General features: G+C 45.5%; 1 protein-coding gene across 1 annotated transcript; it reads left to right on the forward strand.

Annotated features, from left to right (window-relative positions):
* Positions 1 to 1156: 1156 nt before the first annotated feature.
* Positions 1157 to 26948, forward strand: CMTM6 (CKLF like MARVEL transmembrane domain containing 6). Its single transcript, XM_081164939.1, has 5 exons — positions 1157 to 1348; positions 4884 to 5038; positions 20477 to 20653; positions 22555 to 22653; positions 25444 to 26948. The coding sequence occupies exons 1-5, from the start codon at positions 1165 to 1167 to the stop codon at positions 25585 to 25587; spliced, it is 759 nt and encodes a 252-aa protein (XP_081021065.1). The 5' UTR covers positions 1157 to 1164; the 3' UTR covers positions 25588 to 26948.
* Positions 26949 to 27346: the final 398 nt, after the last annotated feature.

Genomic DNA, 27346 nt, shown 5'->3' on the forward strand with positions numbered 1-27346 from the left:
CTCGCGGAACAGATTATTTTCGTCTTGCGAGGCACCACTGTAGCATGTAAGGATGCTGAACAAAGAAACAAGTCCAAAACACTCTTGCACATAGACTGGCAATGACCTGTAAGTAGATCCATGTGTTTATGAATACTTTGAGCTTGTTTCTTTGAACAGAAAATAAACATGAATATGTGAACAGTATAGCAAACTTGAAAGTGCTGCTTTTAAAACTTCCAGAAAATAGGAAACTTCTCTAGTGTAGAACGTCTACATTCTTGGGGCAACGTTGCTTGAAAAGATAGTAGTCTACTTTGGGGCATTCTTCTTTGCATTTCCCATATTATTATCTTTTTAAAGAATAGTTTTATCAATGTAAAGCTCTCTGGGTTGAAATTCTGCCCCCCTCAAAAAAAGTTCCTTTCTGAGAGACCTTAAGGAATTCCACAACTACTTGATGGTTGTAGTATTTTACATCATTTAGATCTAACTTTCTTGACTGAATGCTTAACATGACGAGGAGCAACTGTATGAAAGGAGCAACTCTACAAAGCTTTTCATTTCCAATCACATGCATGTGGGCACAAATTGTACTTTTGAACAGATTACTACTATGTAACACAGCGAACTATTTGAGTGTATTTAAGATGTGCATGAGTATATACTACTGATGCGGTAAGTAACGTATTTTCATTTCAGTTACTTTGTATTCTAGAGTTGAATTGTTTGTTTAATATATTTGTAATTCTTACGCGTTGTAGAAGGTATATTTACTGTTCACATAATAATATATGAAATGGCTTATCTAAAGACACTAAACAAATGATTTAAGATATATATTACACACTGTGGAGTTCAAAAGAAAGTATCCCTCTTGCAAACAAAAGTATAGGCAGATAAATTTCTCTCTGCTGGTGTAAAGTGCTTTTTAATAGCAATAAAAGCTTTGAAAGGACAAAAAGGTGCCAGAAGCACTTTTACTTTGTCAGCTACCAATCTTACACAAGAAGCTGGAGGGGAGGAAATGTGAGGGAGCATGACGCAGATAGCAACATCATGAAATGAGTAAAAAAACGGGTAGCATACAAATGTAAAATATATTAAGCTTAATTGTCTACACTAAGTGCTGGTCAAGCCTAGCATAGTTTTAGAATGTGCTCTATCTGCCTTCCAGAGAAAGAGATGATTGTGGAGCTACCAGGGGAAGAGATGATTGTGGAGTTACCAGGGGAAAATATAATTGTGGAACCATCACTGAAAATGTCATTATCCATTCCCTCTTCATTTGAATTTTGCACCTGGTTTGTGTCAAATAGTTCAGAATCAAAGATCACAGTGAGATATAATGGCAGAAGCATCTTTTCAGGTAGGCTGGAGTCTTAACTGTTGCATTCAGTGTTTTTTTACTCGTTATCATTAGCGTCTTGCACTGTAGAAAAAGTACAGGAAAATTTAGGTCTATATTTTGCAAGGTGAAAAACATACAAGTGGCCCCCCCCCCCTTATTGATGTACTGACACGAAACTCCCTTCCAACCTTTTGTGCATAACATTAAACCATAGCTTAACGTCCACACCGCTCAGAAATTCCCATAACTCGTCCCTTTCTCCTGCTGCACTGTGGACGAAACAAGCCAGGGTCTGACATGTCTGATCGTGGGCTTGAGTTCTGTTTCCCCCCAAGAAGTCATGAGAAGTAAACAAGGTTTGTTATTAGCTTGCTGCTCATGATTTATTTGGGGAAAACAAACTAGCTTGGGTTTGGATGACATGAGCCAGACTTGTTTTGTCTATAGCACAGCAGGAGGAGGAGTGGGAAATATTACCCTGGGAGTTTTTGAGCACCATGAACTGGCACACTAATAATTTGCATTAAACCATAGTTGTTGCATAAATATATACATAAATTCAGAAACAGTGTAACATATTACTTAGTAACAGAAATTGCACTTGACAAATAACATCTAAATTAGTATTTCTTTTAACTACTGGAATTTTCCCCAAAGCATATTCTGTACTCAGAATGGCATTTTCTTAGAAATACCTGCAGTGCCCAATTACTGTTCATGGTTTGAAATCAAGCCATGCAGGCAAAGGTACAGCCTGCAAGTTGTTGAGTCTCGCAAAGCACTGTGCATGGAGCTCCACAAGACCTGACAATATGCTTTGCACAGGGCTTTGTAGCCACTGCGGATCATCTGTGCCTGAAATTTTGGTCCAGCTGCATCTTTCCCTGTCTCATTGCTATCATCATATATGGCATTAAATGTAAGGCAGCTAGTGTGGTTTGGTGGAAATGGGCTGGCAGACTTAATTAGACCCATGGGCTGGAGGCCCACTGCTAAGGTATAAGATTACAGCCTTAGTCATTAGTTTACATTCCTAAATCATGTAATGATTCTAAAATTAATTTGAGCTCTCTGGCAGATATAATGACTTAATATTTTATTCTTCTCTCACACACTTGTCATCTCCTTGTTTACACTACACCCTATCAAGAAAGGGAAGCTTTATTATTTAAATGTAAATTTAAAATAATGCTAAACAAGAGTTTCTCACCTAGTATTGAGGCTGGAGAAAACTCATGCACACACATTCCCCCACTCATGGGGGGGAGGTAAACAAACGTTTCCTCTGTTTGCAGCAAGTTTCTGCATTTATTTCTTAAACATCCTGCGGATTTCCATTTTGACCCAATGTTGCAACAACTTCCACACAAAAATGAGCTGGTCAGATAGTATGAGAGATAACTATGAGGAAGGTGTTACCACTTGCTTTACTGTCTTTATGTACAAGTTCAGTCTTCTCTTGTACATTTTGGCCTGGTGCCCCATACCCCTTAGGGCAGGGGTACTCAATCTTTTTATACCTACTGCCCACTAATGCATTTTTCTTGATGGTAACATTTCCTTACCGCCCACCAGTGCTCGATGGAAGGACGATTCAGCTTGTGCCGTAGAACCCCCTACCGCCCACCTAGAATCCTGAAACACCCACTAGTGGGCGGTAGGGACCAGGTTGACAACCCCTGCCCTAGGGTATCAATTGACATACATTAAAATATGGAAAGAAAATGTGTTGGTACTTCATATGGATGTCCACAAGGGGGAGGTAGCACACTTTTGAGTAGGCTTAGAGAAAAAAATAGTAAAGGTCAAATAATGTACATTAGGTTTCCTGTAACATGTTTTCAGGATTCAAATATGATTGTGAGAGTTGGAAGGATGCATTGATCCCCGTAGCTTTGTGATGCATGACACTAATCTTCTAGTACTACAGTTCTGCACATATTTACCTGAAAGTTAATCACATTAAAATTAATGAGGCTTTTGGTTTGAGTAAGTGCAAGAGCACTTTGCCCAAGGTGAAACAGTAGAACTAAAATCCGAACCTGCCAGCTCCAAGAATTCAACACTCTATTGCACAGAAGTACACACAATAAACAGGTCATTTGGAGCCCTTACCCTCTTTAACATCTGTGCCACCTCTTAAAGCAGGAGGGGGAAACACTGGTTATTGGACTTTCTCACCCTGTCAGCCTCAACTAGAATGGTCAAATGTTCCAGAATGATTATGGGAGTTGGAAATCACAACATATGGAGGGCCCAGGCTTCCCACCCAGGTTTTCTGTGCATGATGTTTAGCTACACTGGCAGAAATAGCCATTGCCTGAGGGGGTCCCTTAAAGAGACTCCTAATCTCAGGGTCTTGGGTTCGAGCCACACATTGGGCATAAAGGTTCCTGCACTGCAAGGGGGTTGGACTAGATGGCCCTCAGGATCCTTTCAGATTCAACGTTTCTATGAAATGGAAAGAGGAAGAGTCATGTTAAACTGCAATGTCAGTATCAGGCATCAGTTATGATAGAGGCTGGAAATATAGAATTGTTGCCGTTTCATTGGAGACATTTGCTGCTTAACTTTCTTTTGTGGGTACTGTGGGGATAGAGCTCAATTTTGCCAAATGCAGGGGCTCAAACCTCTTCAGACGGTTTTAATGTTCGATCTTTTACTGTGCTTTTAATTTTCGGCTGGGAGCCACCCAGAGTGGCTGGGGAAACCCAGCCAGATGGGCGGGGTATGTATGTATGTATGTATGTATAAATAAATATTATTATTATTATTATTATTATTATTATTATTATTATTAACAGCACCCTGTTTTTTTAGCGGTGCAAACCGTCTGTCCTGAAACACACTTTGTCATTACTTACATAACCTGCTCTATCCATTTTAAAAATATCTTTGCTCTGGGGGTCAGTGTGGGCTGGAAACTGTGAATTACAAGCAATAAATGTAGTGGGAGAATTCTTAAGTGTGGGGCTTCTTGAACACAAGCCACACCCCTTCTAAGACTAAGCAACAAAAATGATTTTTTGACCAAAATAGCTATAATGGCCTTAATACCAAAATCCAGCCTTTTTCTCTCTCCCCCCCTCCCTTTGCTTAACATCCAGCCCGATGAAGAGTTCAGAGGAACTAAAAAAAGCTGCCTATTATGCGGCAGCTGGGCTTTGCAGTTTTATGCTAATAATTCAACTTATTTGGCGGGTTCGTCTCTTAGGAAAGAAAAAAAAAGCCAATTTATTCGGCATGCAGGGAGGGCTTGCCAACGGCAAGAGGGCGGCGCTTGGAGCCTGCTCCTCAATGCTTCTGGGCAATAAATGAAGAAGGTGAAACGGCGTGAGGTGAATTTGGCCGCCGGGTCTGAGGCAAAGGCCCCGTTTCTCCTGATAGGCGACCGGATTCACCTCCTTCCGCGAGAGGAGAAGAAAAAAGGCGGGGAAATTTCGACGGCCCTCCTCCTCCTCCTTCCTCGAGGCCTTGGCGCCCGGCCCTGTCTGGGGACAACTCCCCCTGAAGCTGAAGCGGAGGCCGCCTTTTCCTTTCGTTTTCCTCGCAGGGCCTACTCCCTTCGCGGCCATGGAGAACGGGGCGCCGGTCTACGCCGACACCACCGTCCCCGCCGAGCAGCCGCCGGGGAAGGGCCCCCGCTGCAACGGCTGCACCGCCGACAACTTGGGAGCGCGGCGGCTGGCGCTGAAGGCCTCGCAGCTGGTGAGTCGGCGTGAGGGAGGGCGGGATGGCGGCCCTCCTCTTCCCTTTCCCCTCAGCCAGGGCTTCTTTCCCGCCTAGCCGAGGCTGAGGGAGGGAGGGCGGGGATTAAACACACACAACACGCTGGGGAAAGGGAGGGAGCCGAGCACGGCCAGGCCCACAGCAGCCTCCGTGAGGGGCTTCGGGAATACTAGCCGGCCTCTCAGCCCGCCTCCTAAGCTCGGGTCTTGCGGCGGAGCCGAGAGGAGAGTCCGCCCGGCCTCATGGCGGCGCTGCAGCAGCAGCAGCAGGTGCCGCTTTCTTCGCCTCGGACGAGGAAGGGAGAACGGCCCTGGCGCTTGGCGTCCTCCGAGCTCCGCCCTTGGCTCGCTCGCTGCCAGAATTTTAGGGTCCTCGGGGCGTGCTTGGAAGGGGAACCAGCAAACGCTCAGGCCATTGTTGCTCAGCTCGGGGCGCTGGCTGTCGTTGGACTACAACTCCCATCATCCCCGGCCGCTGGGCCCGCTAGCTAGGGATGATGGGCGTTGTAGTGCAACAAGAAGGGTTTCTCAAAGGGGGGGGGTCCTTCTGTCGTTGTTGGACTACAATTCCCATCATCCCTTAACGCTGGACCAGCTAGCTAGGGATGATGGGAGTTGTAGTGCAACAAGTTTGCCCGGTGTTTCTTAAAGGGGGAGTCCTCCCGCTGTCGTTGGACTAAAACTTCCATCATCCCTGGCCGCTGGGCCCGCTAGCTAGGGATGATGGGAGTTGTAGTCCAACAACAAGTTTGCCCAGTGTTTTTCAAAATGGGGGGGGGTGTCCTCCCAGCATCGTTGGACTACAACTCTCATCATCGCGGGCTGCTGGACCTGCTAGCTAGGGATGATGGGAATTGTAGTCCAACAACACCCAGGTTTGAGAAACACTGGGCAAACTCTCCTATTGGGGCACGGGGCTGGGGAATGGGATGCATGGGCACAGCCTGGATTTATGTTAGGGGGAACAGAACAGAGCTGTGATGTGATTGGTCAGTTAAGTATTTTTATTTATTGATTTGGGGAGGGCAGCTGCCCCACTGACTATGACCAGGGAAGAGTGTGGCACCTTTCATACAAACACACATCTATAGGGTCATAGAATCATAGTGTTGGTAGGGATCCCAAGGGCTATCTAACCCAACCCCCTTCAATGCAGGAATCCTTTGCCCAACGTGGGTTGAACTCACATCTGTTAGGTTAAGAGTCTCATGCTCTACCAACTTCAGCAGCAGTAGAATCACAGAGTCATAGAATTGTAGGGTTGGAAGGAACCCTGAGGATCATCTATTCCAACTGCCTGCAGTGCAGGAATATGCAGCTGTTCCATACAGGAATCAAACCTGCAACCTTGGCTTTATCAGCACCATGCTCTAACCAACTGAGTTAGCCTGGGCACCTTTCATATAGGGTTCCCTTGTACGTGTGTTGTTGATTTGATAATGAGGGAAACACGGCTGTATGAGCAGATGTTATATTTGTCATCTAAACGCAGGTGGCTTAATTTGGGGCTTTTTAAGAGCAGAAGAAACTGCTTTGGGCCTATTGCTCTGGCTTGGTATGTCTCTCATTGTTCTTTACTGATCGATAGTGGCTCTGAAGGGATTCAGAAGTGTTTTGTCTAGCCCCACTTGGAAATACCACGGATGAACCTGGGGGTTTTCTGCATGCAAAGCAGGTCTTCTAACATACAGTATGTTCTTTCCTTACCAGAAGCCCTTAGTTCTCATGCTCCTTGGTGTGCAAGTGTGAATATCTATAACACAGTTTAAAATGTGTGGGAACTGAAGCTTATATCCTTCTAGGCAGGTGGATTCAAAATTGCATTTTGACTTAAGTTCCCTTTGTTTGCACTGCATTTGTAACTGAATGCACATACAGTAGGATCACAGCAAAAAAAACCTCCCCCAAATATGGGAGTATTATGTCCATTGTGTGTGTCTCTTACATTTTTCATGGTACTTCTATAATAAAGTGATTCTAGAAATAGCTTACATCAGGCATAGGCAAACTCCGGCCCTCCAAGTGTTTGGGACTACAATTCCCATCATCCCTAACCACTGGTCTTGTTAGCTAGGTATGATGGGAATTGTAATCCCAAACATCTGGAGGGCCAGAGTTTGCCTATGCCTGGCTTACATATCAAACAATAGTATTACAGAGCACAGCTCTAATTGGCTAACCAGAGGTAGGTCCCACTGAGCTGAATTACAGGTGAAACTTGGAAAATTAGAATATCATGGAAAAGTTCATTTATTTCAGTAATTCAACTTAAAAGGTGAAACTAACATATGAGATTTGGGGAGCCATGTCTTCCGTAATACCTCAGCAGTGCCACAGGCTGATAGCATCCATGCCACGCCGCATTGAGGCAGTAATTGATGCAAAAGGGGCCCAAACCAAGTATTGAGTACATATGCATGCTTCTACTTCTCAGAGGTCCAATATTGCTCTATTTGCAGTCCTTGTTTTGCTGCTTTCATTTAATATTCTAATTTTCTGAGATTGTTAATTTGGGGTTTTCATCAGCTGTACGTCATGATCATCACAATTATGACAAATAAAAGCTTGACATATCTCGCTTTGCATGTCATGAGTCTATCTCATATATTAGTTTCACCTTTTAAGTTGAATTACTGAAATAAATGACCTTTTCCACAATATTCTAATTTTCCGAGTTTCACCTGTACTCTTACATAAGCTAATGCGGGGCTGCAGCCTTGCAGAGGAATTGTAACCCCCCATATATGGTGGCTGGAGAGGTTAGGATATGGTGCCCGTCTGTTCCCCCCTGCCCTGGCCAAGCTGACCTCAATAATAAAGTTAAACCAGTTGAAGATATGTTGTGTGTAGAGAGCAATAAGGTGTATATCAAGAGTCAGGGAATTGGCATATTGTGGGCAGGGAGAGGGATAAGCAAAGTTCTGCTGCATCCTAACCCATTACACACAGATCTCAGGAATGCAGGTATAACTATATTCGCCCCATAGGAGTCAGTGGAAGGGCAGGAAATGAAGTTTGACACTGCCCCCTCCCCAATGAATACACCCTCACCAGAAGCAGTTAGGCTGCAGCTTAATTTACACAGGGGATACGGGGGCAAAGCAGCCCCTTGACATATTTGCCTGCTTAGGATTGCTTGTTCCGTCCCTAGCTGAATCTCAGAGAGTGGTATTCTGTTCAAAGCACAGCATGGAAGCCTGGGAGATCTTTAGAGCCCTCCCCACTAGCATGCATTTCCCCACCTAAAATGTCTGGTAGACATGTAGCGTGGTCTGTATGAAAGCCACAATGAATTTTTTTTTTTGTTCCCGCACTAGTGCTTGACTTCTTAATTGCTACTCTTCCTATGTGCAGCATAGCCTTGTGGCACCTTGAAGGCTCATTTATGATGGCATAAGCTTCTGTGGACTAGAGTGAGTCCATCCACTTCATCAGATGCAGGAACTGTTTTCATCAGATGGCAGGTATAACACACACATATTCAGTCGTACCTTGGTTCTTGAACAGAATGTGTTTTGGGAGTCTGTTCGACTTCTGGAACTGTTTGAAAACCAAGACGCAGCTTCCGATTGACTGCAGGAGCATCCAGCCAATGGGAAGCCGCGCTGGACGTTTGGCTTCCAAAAATCGTTCGAAACACTCACTTCCGGTTTTCGATTGTTCAGGAGCTGAAATGTATGAGTTCTGGGGCGTTCGACAACCAAGGTACGACTGTACATTGTTCCCCCCCATATATATTATATATTATATTATATATGCACATAAGCAGCCTAATGCATCTGCCAACTAAAGATAACACCTCTTGTATCTAATGAAGTCCTCTCTGTTCTACAGACTTTTATGCTATAATGAATCCATTAGCCTTTAAATTGCCACAAATCTCTACATTGTTTTCATGGCTACCGACTAATATGGCTAAACCCTTTGGAAGTTGCTACTTAGTTTTTGTCTTTATTAAAATTAGTATCTAAGTTGGGAGTGATCTAGATGTTTCTTTTCAAGGCAGCACTTCTGATACAAGTAAAGCAGATTTCCTCATCACTTGATACACTTTTTGACACGGGAAATGCATTGTGCTTCAACTCCAGGCCAGCACAGTAATTTCTGTATTTTATATAGATATAGCTTAGTCAGTAGAACATGAGACTATTAATCACTGGGTCGTGGCTTCAAGCCTCATGTTGGGCAAAAGATCACTGCATTTCAGGACATTGAACTAGATCAGTGTTTTTCAACCACTGTTCCGCGGCACACTAGTGTGCCGCGAGATGTTGCCTGGTGTGCCGTGGGAAAAATTGAAAAATTCGAAAGATTTTTTAAAAAAATAATGTCACATTTTCGCCCACTAGGCAGGCGCCGGACTGTGTCCACCCTATTTTCCATCCGTCCTGGGTGGGGATCAGATGAGAGCGGACAGGCGGTCTGCTCTCATCCGATTCCCCATAGGTAGCAGCGGGGCTCTGACATCTCCCTCTCCGCACATAGTGCGGAGACGGAGCTGTCATCCGCCAGCTCAGCGGGGATCAGCGGATCGATCCCCGCTGAGCAGAGAACGGTCCGCGACGTTTTTGTTTGCCATTAAAGAAAAAAATATTAAACCATGCTTGAATGTCGGAACTGGCTACTAAAATTTTTGAATCCACCACTGATGTTAAGTGTTTGTGTTTATTTGATTTGTGTTTATTTGATTCCTATTCAAGAGAATTACTTTATATATAGTCAATATAGGCACAGAGTTAAATTTTTTAACATTTTCTAATGGTGGTGTGCCTCATGATTTTTTTCATGAAACAAGTGTGCCTTTGCCCCAAAAAGGTTGAAAAACACTGAACTAGATGACCCTCAAATTTAATAATAATAATTTATTATTTATACCCCACCCATCTGGCTGGGTTTCTCTAGCCACTCTGGGCGGCTTCCAACAAAATATTAAAATACAATAGTCCGTCAAACACTAAAAGCTTCACTAAACACGGCTGCGTTCAGATGTCTTCTAAAAGTCTGGTAGTTGTTTTTCTCTTTGACATCTGGTGGGAGGGCGTTCCACAGGGCAGGTGCAACTACCAAGAAGGCCCTCTGCCTGGATCCCTGTAACTTGGCTTCTCGCAGCGAGGGAACCGCCAGAAGGTTCTAAGATTCTATGAATTTAAAACATTTTGATACCAGCCTTAATTGAACCACTACAATCTACAGCAGACCACCCAGATACTACACAGCCCGATTATTAACACAGCCTGCAAATACCTGTGTGAACAGAAGGGTCTTTAGCAATCATCAAAAGCACATCAAAATGCTTTTATTTTAGAGGGGAGGTGATCCAACAAAGGCTGGGTGCACCAAAGTGGAACAGTTCCTCCCCAGGGTTTTCTACCAAGAGGGCCTCATGCAGAGATCTTAGCATATTTGTGTGGAATGCTGTTCCAGGAGAGATTAAGTACACATCTTCTGCATTCATCTTTAAATATTTGATGAAAACTTTTTAATACCACCATCAATTAAGGAAATAATAATAATTCTGTAATAGCTAGCTGGTAATCTGCAACAATAGTTTTATGTGGTTTTTATTGTATATATAATTGTTGTGAACTGCTCTAATATTCTCCCCACCCCAAAATCGTGATATGTTAAGTATGTTTTGTAAATCAATAAGAACAGGTCTGTATAGGAGAAGTTGTTCTTTCAAATATCCAGCTCCCAAATTGTTTACGGCTTTAAACAAAAGAACCTCATACTTTGGCTTGGTGATAAATTGGCAGCTGGTGCAGTTCTTTCAGAAGTGATAATGCATGCTTGCATTAAGATAGCCCTCCTCATCTACTGTGTTTTGCAGTTCCTGCAGCTTCGAAACCTACTTTTAAGGGCAGCTCCACACAGAGTATGTTACAGTAATCTAGTCTTCATAGAATTCTAGTGTTGGAAGGGACCGCAAGGGTAATCTGGCCCAACCCTGTGCAACGCAGGATTAAGAGACGCATGCTCTACTGACTGAGCAATCCCAACTGGTAACCAGTGCTTGGGCCACTGGTGCCAGGTTATCCCACCAGCTGAAGCTGATGGAAGACGATTTTAGTCACCATGGCCACTTGGGCCTCTGGTCACAGTGATAGATCTAGAACAGGCATAGACAAACTCTGGCCCTCCAGATGTTTGGGACTACAACTCCCGCCATCCCTATCTAACAGGACCAGTGGTTAGGGATGATGGGAATTGTAGTCCCAAACATCTGGAGGGCCAGAGTTTGCCTATGCCTGATCAAGAAGCTGGTTCGGTAAGATACCAGGGTCAATGGTATCAAAAGCCACTGGAGGATAAAGAAGTGTTCCCCATCAGTCGCCTTCTAATAAGGGTAATCTGGCAGGTCAACGAAGACTGATCCTGTTCTGAAATCAGGCTGGATTAGAAGGCTTCCATAAGTGAATATTGGAAATAATAGGAAGGCTATTACTCTACCACATGATTATGTTCCTGTGCAGCAAGACCCCACTCTTGAGACCATAGCTGGGAAGGTAGGGATTGGATATCATCTGGGAAGTTCGCAGTTGTCATGAAGCACTAGGCTACACAGTGCGGTACAAATGAGAGTTTCCAGCTCTGGGGATTTCAGGTGTGTCTGAAAGGACACTTCTTTTAAATTTCAAAACACCAAGTTCCCATGCACCCCAAAGCCAGGCAAATCCAATTCCTATTCTAGGAATATTCCTCCAAGTGACTTGTTCCGCAAGCCAGACGTCTCTCCTGAGTTTGTAGCTCTCAAGTGATAAGCGGGCTTGTTTGACACAATAGTAGAGTTTTTGGTTGAGTCCTGGTTGCTTTTGTGATGAAGAAGCTAGTTGTTTTACCTGTTAATACCATACGTTAACATTTCAGGAGCTCTGAAGAAAGCTGTGACCCTTTTCTGTTGAGGTTCCCCACCCTAAATATACTAACATAAACCCTTTTATGTACAGGGCAAATGCAGCCCATCCTTGTCCCCCAGTGTAGAAATATGCTAAGTGCCTGACCTACTTGCCTCCTAAAAATGTGGTTCTGGTGCCTAAAATTCTGAACTGCTTCTTCAGCTCTGTGCAGCGTTCATAACTTGAATTTGGTTTGTTGGCTTCTGAACAATTGGTTGCTGGTGACTCTTTGCTGCCCTGTTTTGTCCACCAGCAATTGTTTGTAGATAAATAGTGTTGGCATGTGGTTCATTTTGCAATGTGGTTATTAGGCAATTTAAGAGACCAGTACATTCTGGTGTTTTCTAACTAATCGGCTTACACAATGCATCTCTTTTTTCCTCCCACCCCACACCCCTGCTTCCTGGTCTTGCTTAGTGCAGTGTTTCCCAACCTTTTTTGGGCAAAGGCACACTTGTTTCATGAAAAAAATCTCGAGGCACACCACCATGCCAGATGGGGAAAGGTCACTTTTTACTTATGTAAAAAAAAAAAAAAAAAAAAAGTAACAGCATAGAAGGTAATGGTAGATGACTGTTAGGGTCTCCCCCCAAATGCAGAATTCTATTAATATCTTCCTTAGTGAGCCGCGTTAACCCCTGTAATGCTTTCTATAGAGTAAGCATAGGGGACACTGGGGGATGTGGAACCAAGGGGGCAGTGGGCCAAAAGAGTTCGGGATCTACTGCTTTAAACAGAAATAAGAGCCAGTGGGTTCTTCCTTTTTTAAAGTATCGTTTCAGCGGGGACAGCAGTCCGGATTTCCAAAAAGCGGCGCTTTTTTGCGTCTGAGCAAAGAAGAGAGAGAGGGGAAAAAAGAGAGAGAGATTGATTTGTGGCTGCGCAAAGGGGGGAGGAACCCAGGAGTAAAAGTAGGAAGGACGAAGGGAGGGGAAAGGAAAGTTAATAGAAGGAAAGGCGGGTGGGAGAGAAAGAGAAAGAAAGAGGGAAGGAAGGGGGGAAGAGAAGTGGAAAGGAGGGAGACTGAGGCGGGGGAGAAGCGTCTGGAGAGTTGCTCCGAAGTTTGGGGGGCCGCGGGGGTGGGCGCGCGTCCCAGGAGGCGGAGGCCAGCCCGGGCTGGGAGCCGCGCCGCGGCCCGGGGGCGGTAGGCGGACCGCGGCTCCTAGGATGTGGAAAGGGGACGGCGGCGCAGGGGGAGGAGACCGGCACGGCTAGGGCAGCGCGCAGGGGGAGGGGAGCGGGCCGGAGGCGGGCGAGGGGGGCCGCGATCCCGCGCGCCGCGAACATGGCCTCCTTCCCCGCGGGCCCCGCCGAGCCCCCCGGCCGGGGAGGGCGGCGCGCCCCCGCCGCCGGAGGAGAGCAGAGGCAGGAGGAGGAGGACGAAGGCGCTGCCGAGGAGGCGCGCCAACTTCTGCGCCCGCCCCGTCGCCGCAGGCTCCTCCCGGCCGAGTCACGTGGCCAGCGTGACGAAGCTGCTCTGGTGAGCCAGCAGCAGCGCAGCACACGGAAACGGTCCCTATTTATCTACTTGCACATAAGGGTGCTTTCGAACTGCTAGGTTGGCAGAAGCTGGGACTGAACGACTGGAGCTTGCCCCGCCGCGGGGATTCGAACCGCCAACCATGCGATCGGCAACCCCTAGGTGCTGAGGTTTTACCCACAGCGCCACCCGCGTCCCTAGTGCTGCATGGTACAGCATAATTTATCATCTCCCCACTTCTGATATAAATGATATACAGAGGATGTAATTGTACTAAAGTTACATGAAGAGAACTTTTAAAATAAGGTTGTCTACAACTGCTTGTCGTCCCCCCCCCCCCCTGCACTGGATCAGGGGTAGGGAACCAAGCTTCTTCTGCCTAATTTTATGCTGATAGGGGAAGTCTGGAGAGAAAGTTGAAAAAGAAACAGGGGGGGGGGGCAGTCAAGACAGACAGAATGGTGGAAAGCAGGGAATCCTCTCAAGTCCATCACATCTGACCTCTGGCAAGAGCTATCTGTTCCTCTCCAGGCAGAGAAAAGAGATGGCCTGGCATTTATAGCTAAATAAAAAAGATAAAAAAATGTAACTTATTGATTAGTGTCAAAAGGATGTTAAAGGATATGTTGATGGTTCAAAGGGGAGTCAAGAGAAAACTTGCTTCACCAGCAGATCAGTAAGCAATTAGGAAATAAACTTTGGTGCTCTGAGGTATACAAAAGTTAACCGTGGAAAAGAATGTATATGCTTGCTGCAAATAGTGAGATGATGCAACATTAGTTATGGGGGTGATCCGTCCAAATGTAACACTTTTAGGTCATTTTCAGTAGGAAAGATTTAAGAATGGGTTGCATCTCCCCCCCCCCCAATGGCTTAAAATAGTGATTCACTTGGGTTGCACACCCTGTTCGATGCATTTGTTGTTGAGAACTGGCGCATCTGGGACTCCTGGGCCAGGTGAGAGGGACGTTGGCTTTGCCTCTTGGCGGTTTGAGAAGCATCCCTGACCTTTGCGGGTGTCCACACACTTCCACGTCGCGCTCCTGGGATCGTGTGGGGACTAAGAGACGTCCGGAGGGGGATCTGGCGAGCCCCTGGGCACGATCACCCTCGATTACGGGGAGCAGGGGGCTCTTCTGAGGGGAAAGCGGAGCGCAAGGGGGGGGGAGAGCGCGCTCCCCGCCAGAACCGAAAGGAAGAGCCGGTTCGGGGCGGGGGTGAGCCAGAGCAGCGGCTGCCCCCCTCCCGGCTCCCACGGGGCCTTCCGCCTGAGGGAAACCCTTTTCCCGCCCCCGGAGAGCCTCGCGCGCGGGGTCCAGAGGGGGGAGGGGGAGAGAGGCAGAGAGCAGAGGGCGCGCACCCCCCCCCAGCCACGCATGCGCGCCTCAGCCGCGCCTGCTGGGCGGTCCTTTCCCCTGGGCTCCGCCCCTCGCGACACAGGCCGCCTGTCGCAGCGTCTTCCCGCGGGGCTGGCGCCGGGCACGGCCACGGAAAGAGCGAGCGAGGAGCGAGAGCGCGCCCGCCCTCGGCTGGCTGACTGGCTGGGCCGGCGCGGCGAGAGGCAGAGGCGAGAGGCTGCGCGCGGATCCGGCGGCGGCGCGCCCCCGCCGCCGGAGGAGAGCAGAGGCAGGAGGAGGAGGACGAAGGCGCTGCCGAGGAGGCGCGCCAACTTCTGCCAACTTCGGCGCCCGCCCCGTCGCCGCAGGCTCCTCCCGGCCGAGAGCCAGAGGACGGCGGCGGAGCAGGAGGAGGAGGATCGGGTTTGGCGACGGCTGCTGCGTCCTCTCCAAGCGCGGGGCTGGCCTCCGCCGCGCCCGATCCTCTCGCCTCTCGCCTCGCCCGCCTCCCTCCCACGGCACACCAGGCAACGTCTCGCGGCACACTAGTGTGCCGCGGAACACCGGTTGGGAAACACTGGCTTAGTGCATTTGCCGTCACACAGCCGTGGTGTCTGCATGTCCCTCTTTCTGTGGCTTCAATATTAAATAAACTTGCATGGTCTCAATATAGCTGCCTTTTTGAGGAAATTGGTAGATGGAGGTCATTTCCCAAATGTGAGGATTTACAAGGTAAATAAATGAAAGCCAACAGTCAACTTTGAAAGGGGAAACCCATCTGTTAGATTTTGTGTGTTTTTTAAATCACATTTGAGAGAATGGAATATTTCCCATTACAGTAAGATACCAGAATCAAAATGACTTAAGAAACCAATAATCCCACAATACTGTGATGGTTTCAGATTTAAGCTTTGTGTTCACTTAGAAAGCCACGGTCATTTCACCATAAAATGCAAAGTATTTGCTACCTTTGGACACAGACTGTAAGGAAAAGTCTTCTTTGTTTTCCATGACATATACACTGTATAAAGCAGTGACATTTCTTTTGAAATGTCTACTTTTCATTGTAAAGGTAAAGGTAAAGGTAAAGGGACCCCTGACCGTTAGGTCCAGTCGTGGCCAACTCAGGGGTTGCGCGCTCATCTCGCTTTATTGGCTGAGGGAGCTGGCGTACAGCTTCCGGGTCATGTGGCCAGCATGACTAAGTTGCTTCTGGCGAACCAGAGCAGCACACGGAAACCTTCCCGCCGGAGCGATACCTATTTATCTACTTGCACTTTGACGTGCTTTCAAACTGCTAGGTTGCCCCTACCTTCTGATCAGCAAGTCCTAGGCTCTGTGGTTTAACCCACAGCGCCACCCGCATCCCCACCTTCCAGGGTATGTCCCTTTAAAACTTACAGCCTCTCTGGTTGCCCTTACTTCCAAGCAGCCAAACTACAGAACTGCCCCCAGTTCACAATGCTCTGAGCAGACCAAACTCCAGCTAGCAGTAATAGACCAAGCAATTTTTTAAAATTAACACCTAACCAGCCTAATCTCCCGACTCCTAAAGGTGTTAAGAACACCTTCCTAACTAGCAGCAACTCGGCCAATTAGTTACACTGGGCAGTTTGTCACTCAAGGCTCCTAGGTGCAAACTTCCTGAGTATGTAATATTGTCCCTAGATTTCTTTGTCCCTACAGGATGCTGCATCGAGGTTTTTAAGCCATGGATGCTTTAGCTGAGATTCCTGCATTGACCTTCGGGGTCCTTTCCAACTCTACAATTCTGTGATTCTATGTTGACTCTACATTGGGTGACACTACCTGTCAACAGGACTGTCTCTCAACAATCTTTGGTTGTTGATGACTTCTTGGGTTTCTGCTTTGCTTTTGCAAGCAGAAATTCTGTTCTAAATTGCAAGATTGAATACTACCGGGAAGGAAAAGCCATTGACACTGTATATGGTGTAATCACTTCTTATCTGGTGGTATGAAAGTGTTATTGGTTTTGCACACAGTATAGCCGTGGTACATGCAAATGCATTTCCCGTAACCAATACTGTTTGCATATCACCAGGAAGTAAATTTACTGCACCATACACATGCGTGACCGTATCAGTGCTTCCTAGCAGGAATTGGTAGGTATTGTACTTCTCTCTAGCCCTTCCAAAGCCAAAACTTGACTACAGAGAACTGTACATCAAGCATGGGCTTGGCACACTGGAGAGGAATATAGGAAGCTGTGCCATACGAGGTCAAGCCACTGGTCTATCTTGCATCGTATCATTCACATGCACTGACAACAGCTCACCAGGGTACGACCAGCATCTCTCCCAGCCCTACATGGGCATACCAGGAATTGAAGCTTTGACCTTTTGCATTTCAAGCTTGTACCTTGCAACTGAGCCCTGGCTCTTTGTGAGGCAGTGCTCAGCTGGTAGGTGGATAATACACATGACAGCTGAGTTTTTAGCTAGAAAAGCCTAGTAGTGAGCATCTGTGCTTTTCACAAGCTTAATTGAGCTTACAGTTGGCAGGTAGTTTTGGCAGCCTCCAAGTATACTGCTGGAGGAAGGATCTGTACTGATGCATACTCGGAGAGCTCTGATAACTTGTCAAGAGTTGGAACCAATAAAATTGGTCGTGTGCACGAGACTTCTTCATCAGTTCCATTTCTATCTACATGGACAAAGGTGTATTAATTATGTCACTGCTGCTGCTAATTTTAAGCCACATTAACGAGCAAGAAATTGGAAGCTTGCATTCTAGGAAGAACAGTTGAGAGCAATCATCCATGTGCATTGATTTCTTGAGAATATCTGCTGTTGCTTCAGTCGTAGCATCACTAATCAGGGCTGGGAAAATTTCAGTTCTATGCTGGAGTATCTTACTTTGATACTACAAGCTTGATGCTTAGTAGTAATTGGATATGGATATTTTCATGCCCTCTTCTGTGCCATTGAAATACGTGTCAAGTAGAAGGAATTGATCCATTCTAGAATTTCACCAGATTCCAGATTACTTTGCACATTTATTGTGCAAGACCAATTGATGTTATTTCTGTGTAGGCTTGGATTTAATCACCTACAGTAAATCTGTTTTGAGGCAGAGCTGTTGGACAATTTATACGTGCTTCTTTTTGTTGTTGTGCAGCAGTGATTGCTGGTATTTAAACAAAGAGCGCAAAAACTGAAAGTAAAACAAAGCAGGAGTCATATTGTCCCCTGTTCCCTTAGCAATCGAGAGACGAAGGCAAGAGGCAGTCAGGAAATGGACTGCAGTGAGATAGACAATAAGTGGAAGAATTCATATGCAGCTGACTTCCGGAAATGATGAGAATCTGGAGCAGTGTGGCTTTACCCAAGTGTTCTTGGAAAGACACATGAACATCATTTTGCTTTGTTTTCAGATAAAGCAGGGAATTTTAGAAATTCTCCCATGACTTATAAATATTGTCAAAATAGTCTTCAGACCGGGACTTCCGGGTTGACGCGATCTGGAAATGGCGGATTCCCTCCGAGCTGCGGAGGGAATCGGCTCTACCGAGGACGGGTCTTTGCCGCGCCGGCGACGCGGGGACCCTTAAAAACCGCAGGCGCGAATGCCTGCGGACTGAAGACTCAGCGGGTGCCTTAAGCGCCCCCCCTGATCCACGAAGAGCCTTTTTAAAGGCTGCGGAGAGGATACGGGGGTGGTGTGGCACTGAGAGTCGATCGCTACCTCGGTGGAGCGAAGCCGCGAGCCATGACCAGAGAGCGCTGACTTCCTTCCTTGAAAATTGGGACTGAAAGAATCACCCGTGAGTAAGACGGATTGGGACTTTAAAAATTTACCCTGAATTGGAGACGACCGGGGGGTGTGCTTAAAGGAAGTCCGCACCCCCCCCCTTGCAGACGATCTACGCAACGACATAAGAGCTAAGCTGGAGAGCCTACCCTTGGTGGGGTGAGTTAAAAAGGACATTAACTTCCAAGATTTGGCTAAAGGAAATTTTGGGCTGGAGAGTGGAGTTTTGGAAACCTTCTTTTTGTTTTAAACAACCCCCCCTCCCGGGCTCGGGAAAGTCCTGCCTTTGTGCCTGTGTAAGAGCTGCGGAGTTTGACAGCTGTCAAAGCTGTCAAACGGGCGGTTTAAAGTGGAAAAATCGCTATCTAAGATCCCTCTGGACTAAGACGAGTTATAAGTGAGCCAAAATTGTTGGAAACAAAGTAATAATAATTTGTTAAAGGACTGTTGGAGAAAAGACTAATAAGTAACCAGATTCCCTCTAGGGGGAATTCTGTGTAACTACAATGGATACAATGGCTGTGGAAGGAAAGTTACTAGTGGAAATCGAAAGGATGTTTCAACTGGTGGGAACCTTACAAGAGCAGAGCTTGGCCATGAATAAACAACTTGTGACTATGACCTTGGGAACAGGCAACTCTGCTCTCTGTATTGAGGACCTGAATGAGAAAGAATCCACAGCTGAATGGGAAACAATATCTACAGAGGTGGAAGAGACTAAACAACAAGAAAAAGAAGAAGTAACCTTGGGAAGTAACAACCAAAAGCTGACATCTGTGGAACACAAGCAAGGAGATGCTGGGAACTTATCTACCACAAGTCTGCGAAAGACACAGAAGAAGAAGGAGGAGGTCCCGGGACAATATGGAATACAGGAACTTAAAATAAAGAAATATGACTGGGGCCTCAGTTTGGACTTTGATTCTGAAGATACAGGCTTTGTGGAAACTTTTCAGCAGTTACTTTCAAATCTCCTTGTGGGAAGAGAATATACTTTGATGGTGAAAGAACTCTTTTCAGACTCGACGACTGACATAAAGGACTACCAACAAGACAGGCGGAGAGGGACTGAAATAGACTTGAAAGCCTCGGACGTGAGGAACCCAGGCTGAGAATCTCGAATTTGGATTTCTATTGGGAAGGGACAAAAACCGGGGATGGGAGGGAGGGAAGAGGAGATTCTTAAAAACTCTTAAGACTTTTAGGTTTGGTTAATATGACTCTTAATTAAGACAAAATGAAAATCGATGGAAGAGAACTTAAGTCCAACTTAGGAAAATCAATTTTTATTACAAAAGAGGTAATAAGATGAATAAGATGGTTAAGAGGAGAAACACCAACTTGCTGATATAATCTTGGGAACTGGGATGCACGAGGGGGGGTGGGGGGAAGTCAGGGAACAAGGTTATGAAATGGGGATTTGCTGATTTTATACATGTTTTTGTTTTGTGTTTGTGTGTTTTGTTTTTATAAAAGCAGAAAACCAAATAAAAATTTTTTTTAAAAAAAACAAAATAGTCTTCAGACCAATAATTGCATGCAGTGGAGCTTCTTATTCCCAAGAACATGCATTGCAAAACTGGCTGGCAATCACATGCCATCATAGTTAGTTTTCTGCACCTTTGAGGTACTTTGCAGTTTGCCCCTACAGTTGCCAGGGAAATGGACGGTTTAATGCAAACAAGAAGCATGCTAGCGTGTGTGGCTCAAATGTCTCTGGTTCAGCTAAAGTCCTGTGAAATGGGAACTTTTAAAGAACATTTCTCACAAGGTTGCAGGAGATAAGATTGTAAAGCATTCTAGATCTTAAAAGTGCTTTCATAAACATAGTGCTTGAGTTGTGGTAACACCGTGCAATCTGCTAACTGTTCTCCTGCCGAAGGGATGTTCTAACAGCCAGTGGTTTTCTTCTTCTTCTTCTTCTTCTCCAACAGGTCCTGTCCTTCCTAGCCTTCTTGTGTGAAGAAATCGTGCAACATTGCAGCAGTTGCGGTGGCCTTTACTTCTTTGAATTTGTCAGCTGCAGTGCCTTCCTCTTGAATATCCCGATCCTGGTTACATATTGCACTTCTTTGTACGAGAGGACAGGGAAGGAGAAAGTAGCAACTGTGGTAAAGGGAGCCGCTTTTTATATATGTTATGAATATCATCATTTTTAATAGCCATAGGCATGCTCAGGATTAGTCAACAGGGCCTTGCTTCAGCGCTTGGAGGAGCCTGGAAAAGTTGCAGTTAGGAAAATCCAAACTTGTATTGGCAACTTAAACATGTCATGCTAATTTACTGAGAATGTCAGCTGGTGGGCAGGATATAGAACCTGTCCGACAAGGAACAGTGATGGCAGCTTATGTTTACAGGGTCTATTGCCACCACCCCAGGGGGTTGCCTATGGAACAATGACGCTGCTAGGTTGACTAGGCGAGATAGGTAAAGGTAAAGGACCCCTGACAGTTAAGTCTAGTCGAGAACGACTCTGGGGTTGCAGCACTCATCTCACTTTACTGGCTGAGGGAGCCGACATTTGTCCGCAGACAGTTTTTCCAGGTCATATGGCCAGCATGACTAAGCCACTTCTGGTGAAACCAGAGCAGTGCACAGAAACACCATTTACCTTCCCGCCAGGGTGGTACCTATTTATCTACTTGCACTTTTTGGCGTGCTTTTGAACTGCTAGGTGGGCAGGAGCTGGGACAGAGCAATGGGAGCTCACCCCATCATGGGGATTCGAACCATCAACCTTTCGATCGGCAAGCCCTAGGCTCAGTGGTTTACACTACAGTGCCACCTGCACCCCAGGCGAGATGTGTAGCGGGGGGGGGTCCTTTTTCAAATCAAGGACCACTTCGCTTTCTGGATTAATCTTCCAGGGGTTACATGTTAGCGGATGGTGTGGCTAGAGACAAATGTGGGTGGAGCAACTGATGTGGCCTTTGCACAGTTGGCGACATTCCAGGGGCTTCTAATGCACACACCGCCACCCTTCATTCATGCAAGCAAAGAAACATTATTGTTACAGTTCAAAGACACATTCCAACCAGGCAAAAGCCCCAAAGGCGGGCAGGAAAACTAGAGAGGGTGGGGGGTATGGTCTGGGAAGCAGGCGTTTCATTTCGCGACCCGCGAGGTTATTCACTCTCTGCTTTACAAGCCAAGCATGTATCATGTTCCTTTGTTTGCATGGGTTTACAAAAGCCTTTTATATCTCCAGAAGTTACCAGTTCAAGATGCATTTAAAGCATCTTAGTATTGCTTTAGTAGTATGCTTTATTACCATGCATCACTAGTACACATTTTTCACATCCTAGCTTCCTTTTGACATTTTTCCAATGAATACCATCAGCACTAAAGTTTTTGCTTCCTAATTTTCTCAGCTTGGTTTTGGTGTCTATGTAGTACTTATCTTTGCAGTTGGTGGAAGAGATTCTGTTGAGCATTTACAGTGGTGCCTCGCAAGACGAAATTAATCCGTTCCGCGAGTCTCTTCGTCTTGCAGTTTTTTTGTCTTGCGAAGCACGGCTATTAGCAGCTTAGCGGCTATTAACAGCTTAGCGGCTTTAAGAAAAAGGAAACAAACTCGCAAGAACTCACAAGACGTTTCGTCTTGCGAGGCATTCGTCTTGCGAGGTACCACTGTACAGTTAAAATAGTTGGAGGGCAAGAGGGGCTTTACTTTGAAAGCAAGTATGGTGAACTGATACCAGTGGCACACTTTGAGCCGGGTGAATGCAGTTTCAAATTGCACTCAGCCACAAATGTACTGAGTTGCCCGGAGCAAGTCATTAGCTCCTGACTTCACTTTCCATCTGTAAAATGGGAATATTAGTGATCTCCCTTGGCAGGTTTCTTTGAGGGACAGCAAGGTAAAGGATGAGGCATTTCGTGCATCAGAAGTGCAGTAGTACTATAGAAATATTTATATGCATTATAATTTTTATTGTGTGCTAGGAAAGAGGAGCAAAAAAACAAAGAATAATAATTCTGAAGCTACCTTTCACTTTTTTTTCTTTTGTAGGATTTCTTGATTGTTTCAATAGTGGCGGTCTTTTTCCTGCTAGCTTCAATTGTGTTTGCTGCAACCAACGATAACACACCCCCTGAAACCGCTGCTATTGTAAGTACTTTTCTCCTCATTATTTGTGTTCAATATCTCATGTGTGGAATCAGTTTTGCATTTTCAGGCCTTCCCTTCTGTATGTACAGGAAGATGTGGCACAGGTGATGCAAAAAGAATGCAGTAGGATGCTGCTGCAACTGGGGCTGTTAAGATCTAGAGAAAAAGTTGCTGTGGAATAACTTTAAGAGTCAATTGAAAATTGCTTCATTCCTCGCATGTGGCTTCCCCTCTGCCCGAAGCCTCTGATTATTGGCCCATTTGGGAAGAAAAACTCTTGTGCATCTTGTCCATCTGGGTAGTCTTGGTGTTATTTTTAAATTTGGTGTTCACTACATACTTGCCTTTTGATAAAGACCAGTTATTCTTGCTCTCTGCACCCTTTCTTTCTACAGGGGATCTAGTAACAAAAGAAAAATATCAGTGCCTCAGGTCATTTTATGAGTTATGTTATCCAGGGCTGACAACTTAAGATTTGGGCAGGGATTTCTTCAGACATCCTACAGTCTAGATTGGGGCTTGTTGATGCTAGAGAAAAATTCACCCCTTCTTGATTTTGTGTGTGAAATGATGAATACCACTAGTTGTTTTGTACAGCCTGCACCACAACATCATGTCTGATCCCAGTTGTTTTCTTGCGCTAAAACGAGGACCTCTGAGAATAGTTATTACAATTGCCATGATTTCCCTTCAGTGCTACTGATGGTTCCCAGGTCATTCCCTCCTAGTTCCCCTTGCCATTTAAATAAAATGTTTAGCCTTGATGTTCTTATGCACTTTCCTTTTTCTTCCCCTTTCTTCTTCTTAATAATTTCCCACAGCCCACAACCGGTGCACACCCACCTGGCTGTGTGCCAGACTGCTGCACCACACTTTTAAATCTAAGCTTGCCCCCAAAGTGCATACCATTATCATAGCAAAGGATTCATGAGAAGATGATAATGCAGACAGGATGCACAAAGCTTTTGACAGGTGCCTCACTATGAAAAGCCAGGAAATAAACCAAATGAAACAATGTGTTGAAGGGAGGTACACTGGCAGAAGCACTTGAGGAAAAAAATACAAGTGGAAATGCAGCACTGCAGTAGCAAAAAACCCCAAACCCAAATGTTTTCAGACTAGCTCAACATACGGCAGATGCACTGTGCTGGTGAGTTGGAGGGTTGGTACCCTGCTTTAGGAAGTTAGTAGTGTTTGCATTTGGAAAAGATCTTCCAAATCGCACAACATCTTTACAGCAGCGTAGAGCCACACACTTTTCTGCAGCTCACACTTCAGACAGTGCAACACATGGCTGTGTAGGGATTGCCAAATCTGGCGCTGCCACAAAACTGTGACTTAGTAGGCCTAATAAATTTCAGTGAGATGGGGCAAGCATGTAGTCTCTGAATCTAAGGGGAGAAACCTGTACTGTACTTGGGGCCAGTGGCGTAGCGTGGGTTGTCAGCACCCGGGGCAAGGCAAGTAATTTGTGCCCCCTAACCCGTGGATTCGCGCCCCCTAACCCCCAGATGTTGCGCCCGGTGCGGCCCCTGCACCCCCCACGCTACGCCACTGCTTGGGGCTCACTGTGTGGGAGATCTACCTTCATTGCAGGTAGTCTTGTAAAAAAAAAAATCCCATTAAAATGGCACCAGCTACATTTATGATCCTTTTATTAGGGATTGGACTAGCCGGTTTCCTCTTGTTTTGTTCCTGGATGTCTTACCGGGCCTCCTACTCTCATCTCATTCTCTTAGTTTGCACTGCCTATTGGCAGTAGTTCCAAACACTTCCGTTTTTCAAAAGCCGCAAAGTGCCTTTCAGCATTCGTCATTGGCAAGTTTTATAGCAGGGATGGGGAAAGGGCTCTACAGTGGTACCTCGCAAGACGAATGCCTCGCAAGACAAAAAACTCGCAAGACGAAAGGGTTTTTTGAGCTGCTTCGCAAGACGATTTTCCCTATGGGCTTGCTTTGCAAGAGGGAAACGTCTTGCAAGTTTGTTTCCTTTTTCTTAACACCGTTAATACAGTTGCGACTTGACTTCGAGGAGCAACTCATAGAACGCGGTGTGGTAGCCTTTTTTGAGGTTTTAAAAGACTTTGGTGATTTTTGAAGCTTTCCCAAAACTTTCCCGACACCGTGCTTCGCAAGACGAAAAAAATCGCAAGACGACAAAACTCGCGGAACGAATTAATTTCGTCTTGCGAGGCACCACTGTATCCTTTTCTGGGTGACGTTTTGGTGGCCCAAAGTGGATGGAGCAATGAATGCTTTATGTTTTGCACAGCAGACTGGTAGAAACTCACACATCTCTCTCTATACTTCATCTAGGCAAGCATTATCAGAGTTGAAGGGTACAGTCTGGCTAGGCAAAAGCACTTAAGGAGGGTGCAAAGGAGGGGTGAGGCAAGCAGGGGAAGAGTCATCAGGGCCAGAATCCCACCCCCTTTTTTATAGTCACTGTCTCTTCGAGCTCTTGCCGTCGGGACGGAGATACAGGACGATGAAGACAAGAACGAAGCTGTCTTAAGAACAGCTTCTTCTCCAGAGTGATCTCGGCCCTGAATGGGAAGCCCAGACTTTGAAAGTCATCTAATCTCCCTTGCTGTATTATACTGTATTGTTTAATTCGTGTTTTTATGGAGCAGTCAAGTAATTTCGTTGTCCCCGAAGGGGGCAATGACAATAAAGATATTATTATTATTATTATTTATTATTGAGACCAACGAGATAATCAGACTATCCTTGTATACTTTTGAATCTCAGTTGAAGTTTATTTATATAGACTCTTCTCACACTTTAACAGGTATTTGGCTTTCTCGCAATGATAACGTTTTCTGTGGACGCTGTTCTGATGTATCTGAAGAGACGTAAGGCGAAAGAAGAGAGAAAGACAGAGAACCCAGCCAATACACTGAATCCAACAGAGAATCAGCCACTGAATAACTAGCAAGTCTGAGGTCTAAACCGTCCCTTATTGTTATTATCAGATGCCGAGTGAAGCTGGAATGATTCTGCCTTTTAAAGAATGCCCAGATAGTTAAATTTCGTTTCAGTTTTCAACTCGCCGTCCTAGAGCTGCGTCTTTGCACAGTTCCCACACATAAATAGTTCCAAGAATTGTGGGCTTCTTTTCTCCACACACACTCCAATAAGCACTCGATTTTGTGCAATTGCACACTCATTTGTAGGTGACTGTACATCACCAGTATGCAAGGGAAACTTGCGATAGGATCGTGAAATAATTGGGTTTTGCTTCTTCCAGAAGAAAATTTTCGACAGGTGAAAAATGGTTCAAGTTCAGAATAAAATTAGTTTCGTGCGGAAAAGGCCCCAGTAATGAAGGGGATGGGATGGGATAATAGCTGAAGAGAAAGGGACAGTGGGAGGTTTCTGCCCATATTAATCGCAGAAGGGATACATTTCATGTTTTTATATAGGAAAAACTAGGAAATTGAGAAATAAAAACAAAGACAGGAAATTAGATATTGTGTGGCCTATGGAGTATCCTCGTGTGAAAATCAGTAGGCTCTCTCTCTCTCTCTCTCTCTTACACCCACACACCCACCCCAGGATGTGGTCCCAATTCTTTACCTAGGGGGTCATTGTTTTCCCCTCTTAAAATCATGTTCATCTCCCTGCCCATAAACTGGGTTTTTACTGCTGGCATTTTGAGAATAAGGTTTTTATAATGTAGCCAGGGGCCTCCAACATAGTGTTGCAGCATAGAGAGTCCTCTATTCAGGATCACAGTTGTTTGATTTGATTCCCACCCCAATAGTTAATCAGCATTCTGACCCCATTGGGGAGTGGCATTCTCTACTGAAGGTTTTTCCCCTTTAAATATTTTTTTTTTATACATGTGAAAATCTTGGGATTCCCTGGCATGTGTGTGTGGTTTCTTTCCTGGCTGCATAATTCATGTTGCTATTGATGTATATGATTTTTCATGATAGTAATAATCAATACTGTCCATATGGTCTTATACCATTTTGTAACATAGCAGTACATACAGCTTATTTTATTTCTGTGTGTTTGTGTGTCTTTTAAGTCCAGGTTTAAATTATGTACAATGCAGTATATAGGCATATGCATTTGCTGTATGTTCAGGACTCTGAAAGAGCTGTTACCATTTTAAGTAGACACAAAGAAGCAGTCAGCCAAGAGGAAACAACTTTAAAACTGTAACAAGCTGCCTGAAATTTTAAAAGGAGATTGTATTCATATAAGTAGGGCTTGGTTCATGTGTTGAGGATGTATAAAGAGCAACACTTGACGCCTCCAATCTTATTCATAAAACATTTAATAGTGTGATGCTTTCGGGCTATTTATTTTGTGTAGTCAATTGCATGTGCAGCTTCTCCTGTTTATGAATGAAATATTGCAGACCGTGGAAGCCTTTAGTAGGGCTAGATATCTCTATCGGCGAAGGGTTTCGAGATGCAGTGATCCTCGAACCCCTTCCAATCTACGCCCCATCCCAAGGGATGAGGGTAGGGAGAACAAGGATTACACACCTCCGTCATTGGTGCTGTGCAATGCCAGGTCCATAGGCAACAAAACTGCCACCATGCGTGACTTTTTTGTCTCGCAGGGGATTGACCTGGCTTGCGTGACGGAGACCTGGGTACGGGAAGGCGAAGTAGTCTCCCTACATGAGATAACACCCCCAGGTTTCTCTGTCCTCCATCAATCGCGGACTGTAGGTC

The sequence above is a fragment of the Podarcis bocagei genome, assembly GCF_964188305.1.
Source record: "Podarcis bocagei genome assembly, chromosome: 12".
In the NCBI taxonomy this organism is placed as follows: domain Eukaryota; kingdom Metazoa; phylum Chordata; class Lepidosauria; order Squamata; family Lacertidae; genus Podarcis; species Podarcis bocagei.

Coding starts and splice junctions, on each gene's coding strand:
- CMTM6 (XM_081164939.1), top strand. CDS start 1,165: ATGATTGTGGAGCTACCAGGGGAAGAGATGATTGTGGAGTTACCAGGG. Junction 5,039..20,476: donor CGCTGAAGGCCTCGCAGCTG/GTGAGTCGGCGT, acceptor CTTCTCCAACAG/GTCCTGTCCTTCCTAGCCTT. Junction 20,654..22,554: donor AGGAGAAAGTAGCAACTGTG/GTAAAGGGAGCC, acceptor TTTCTTTTGTAG/GATTTCTTGATTGTTTCAAT.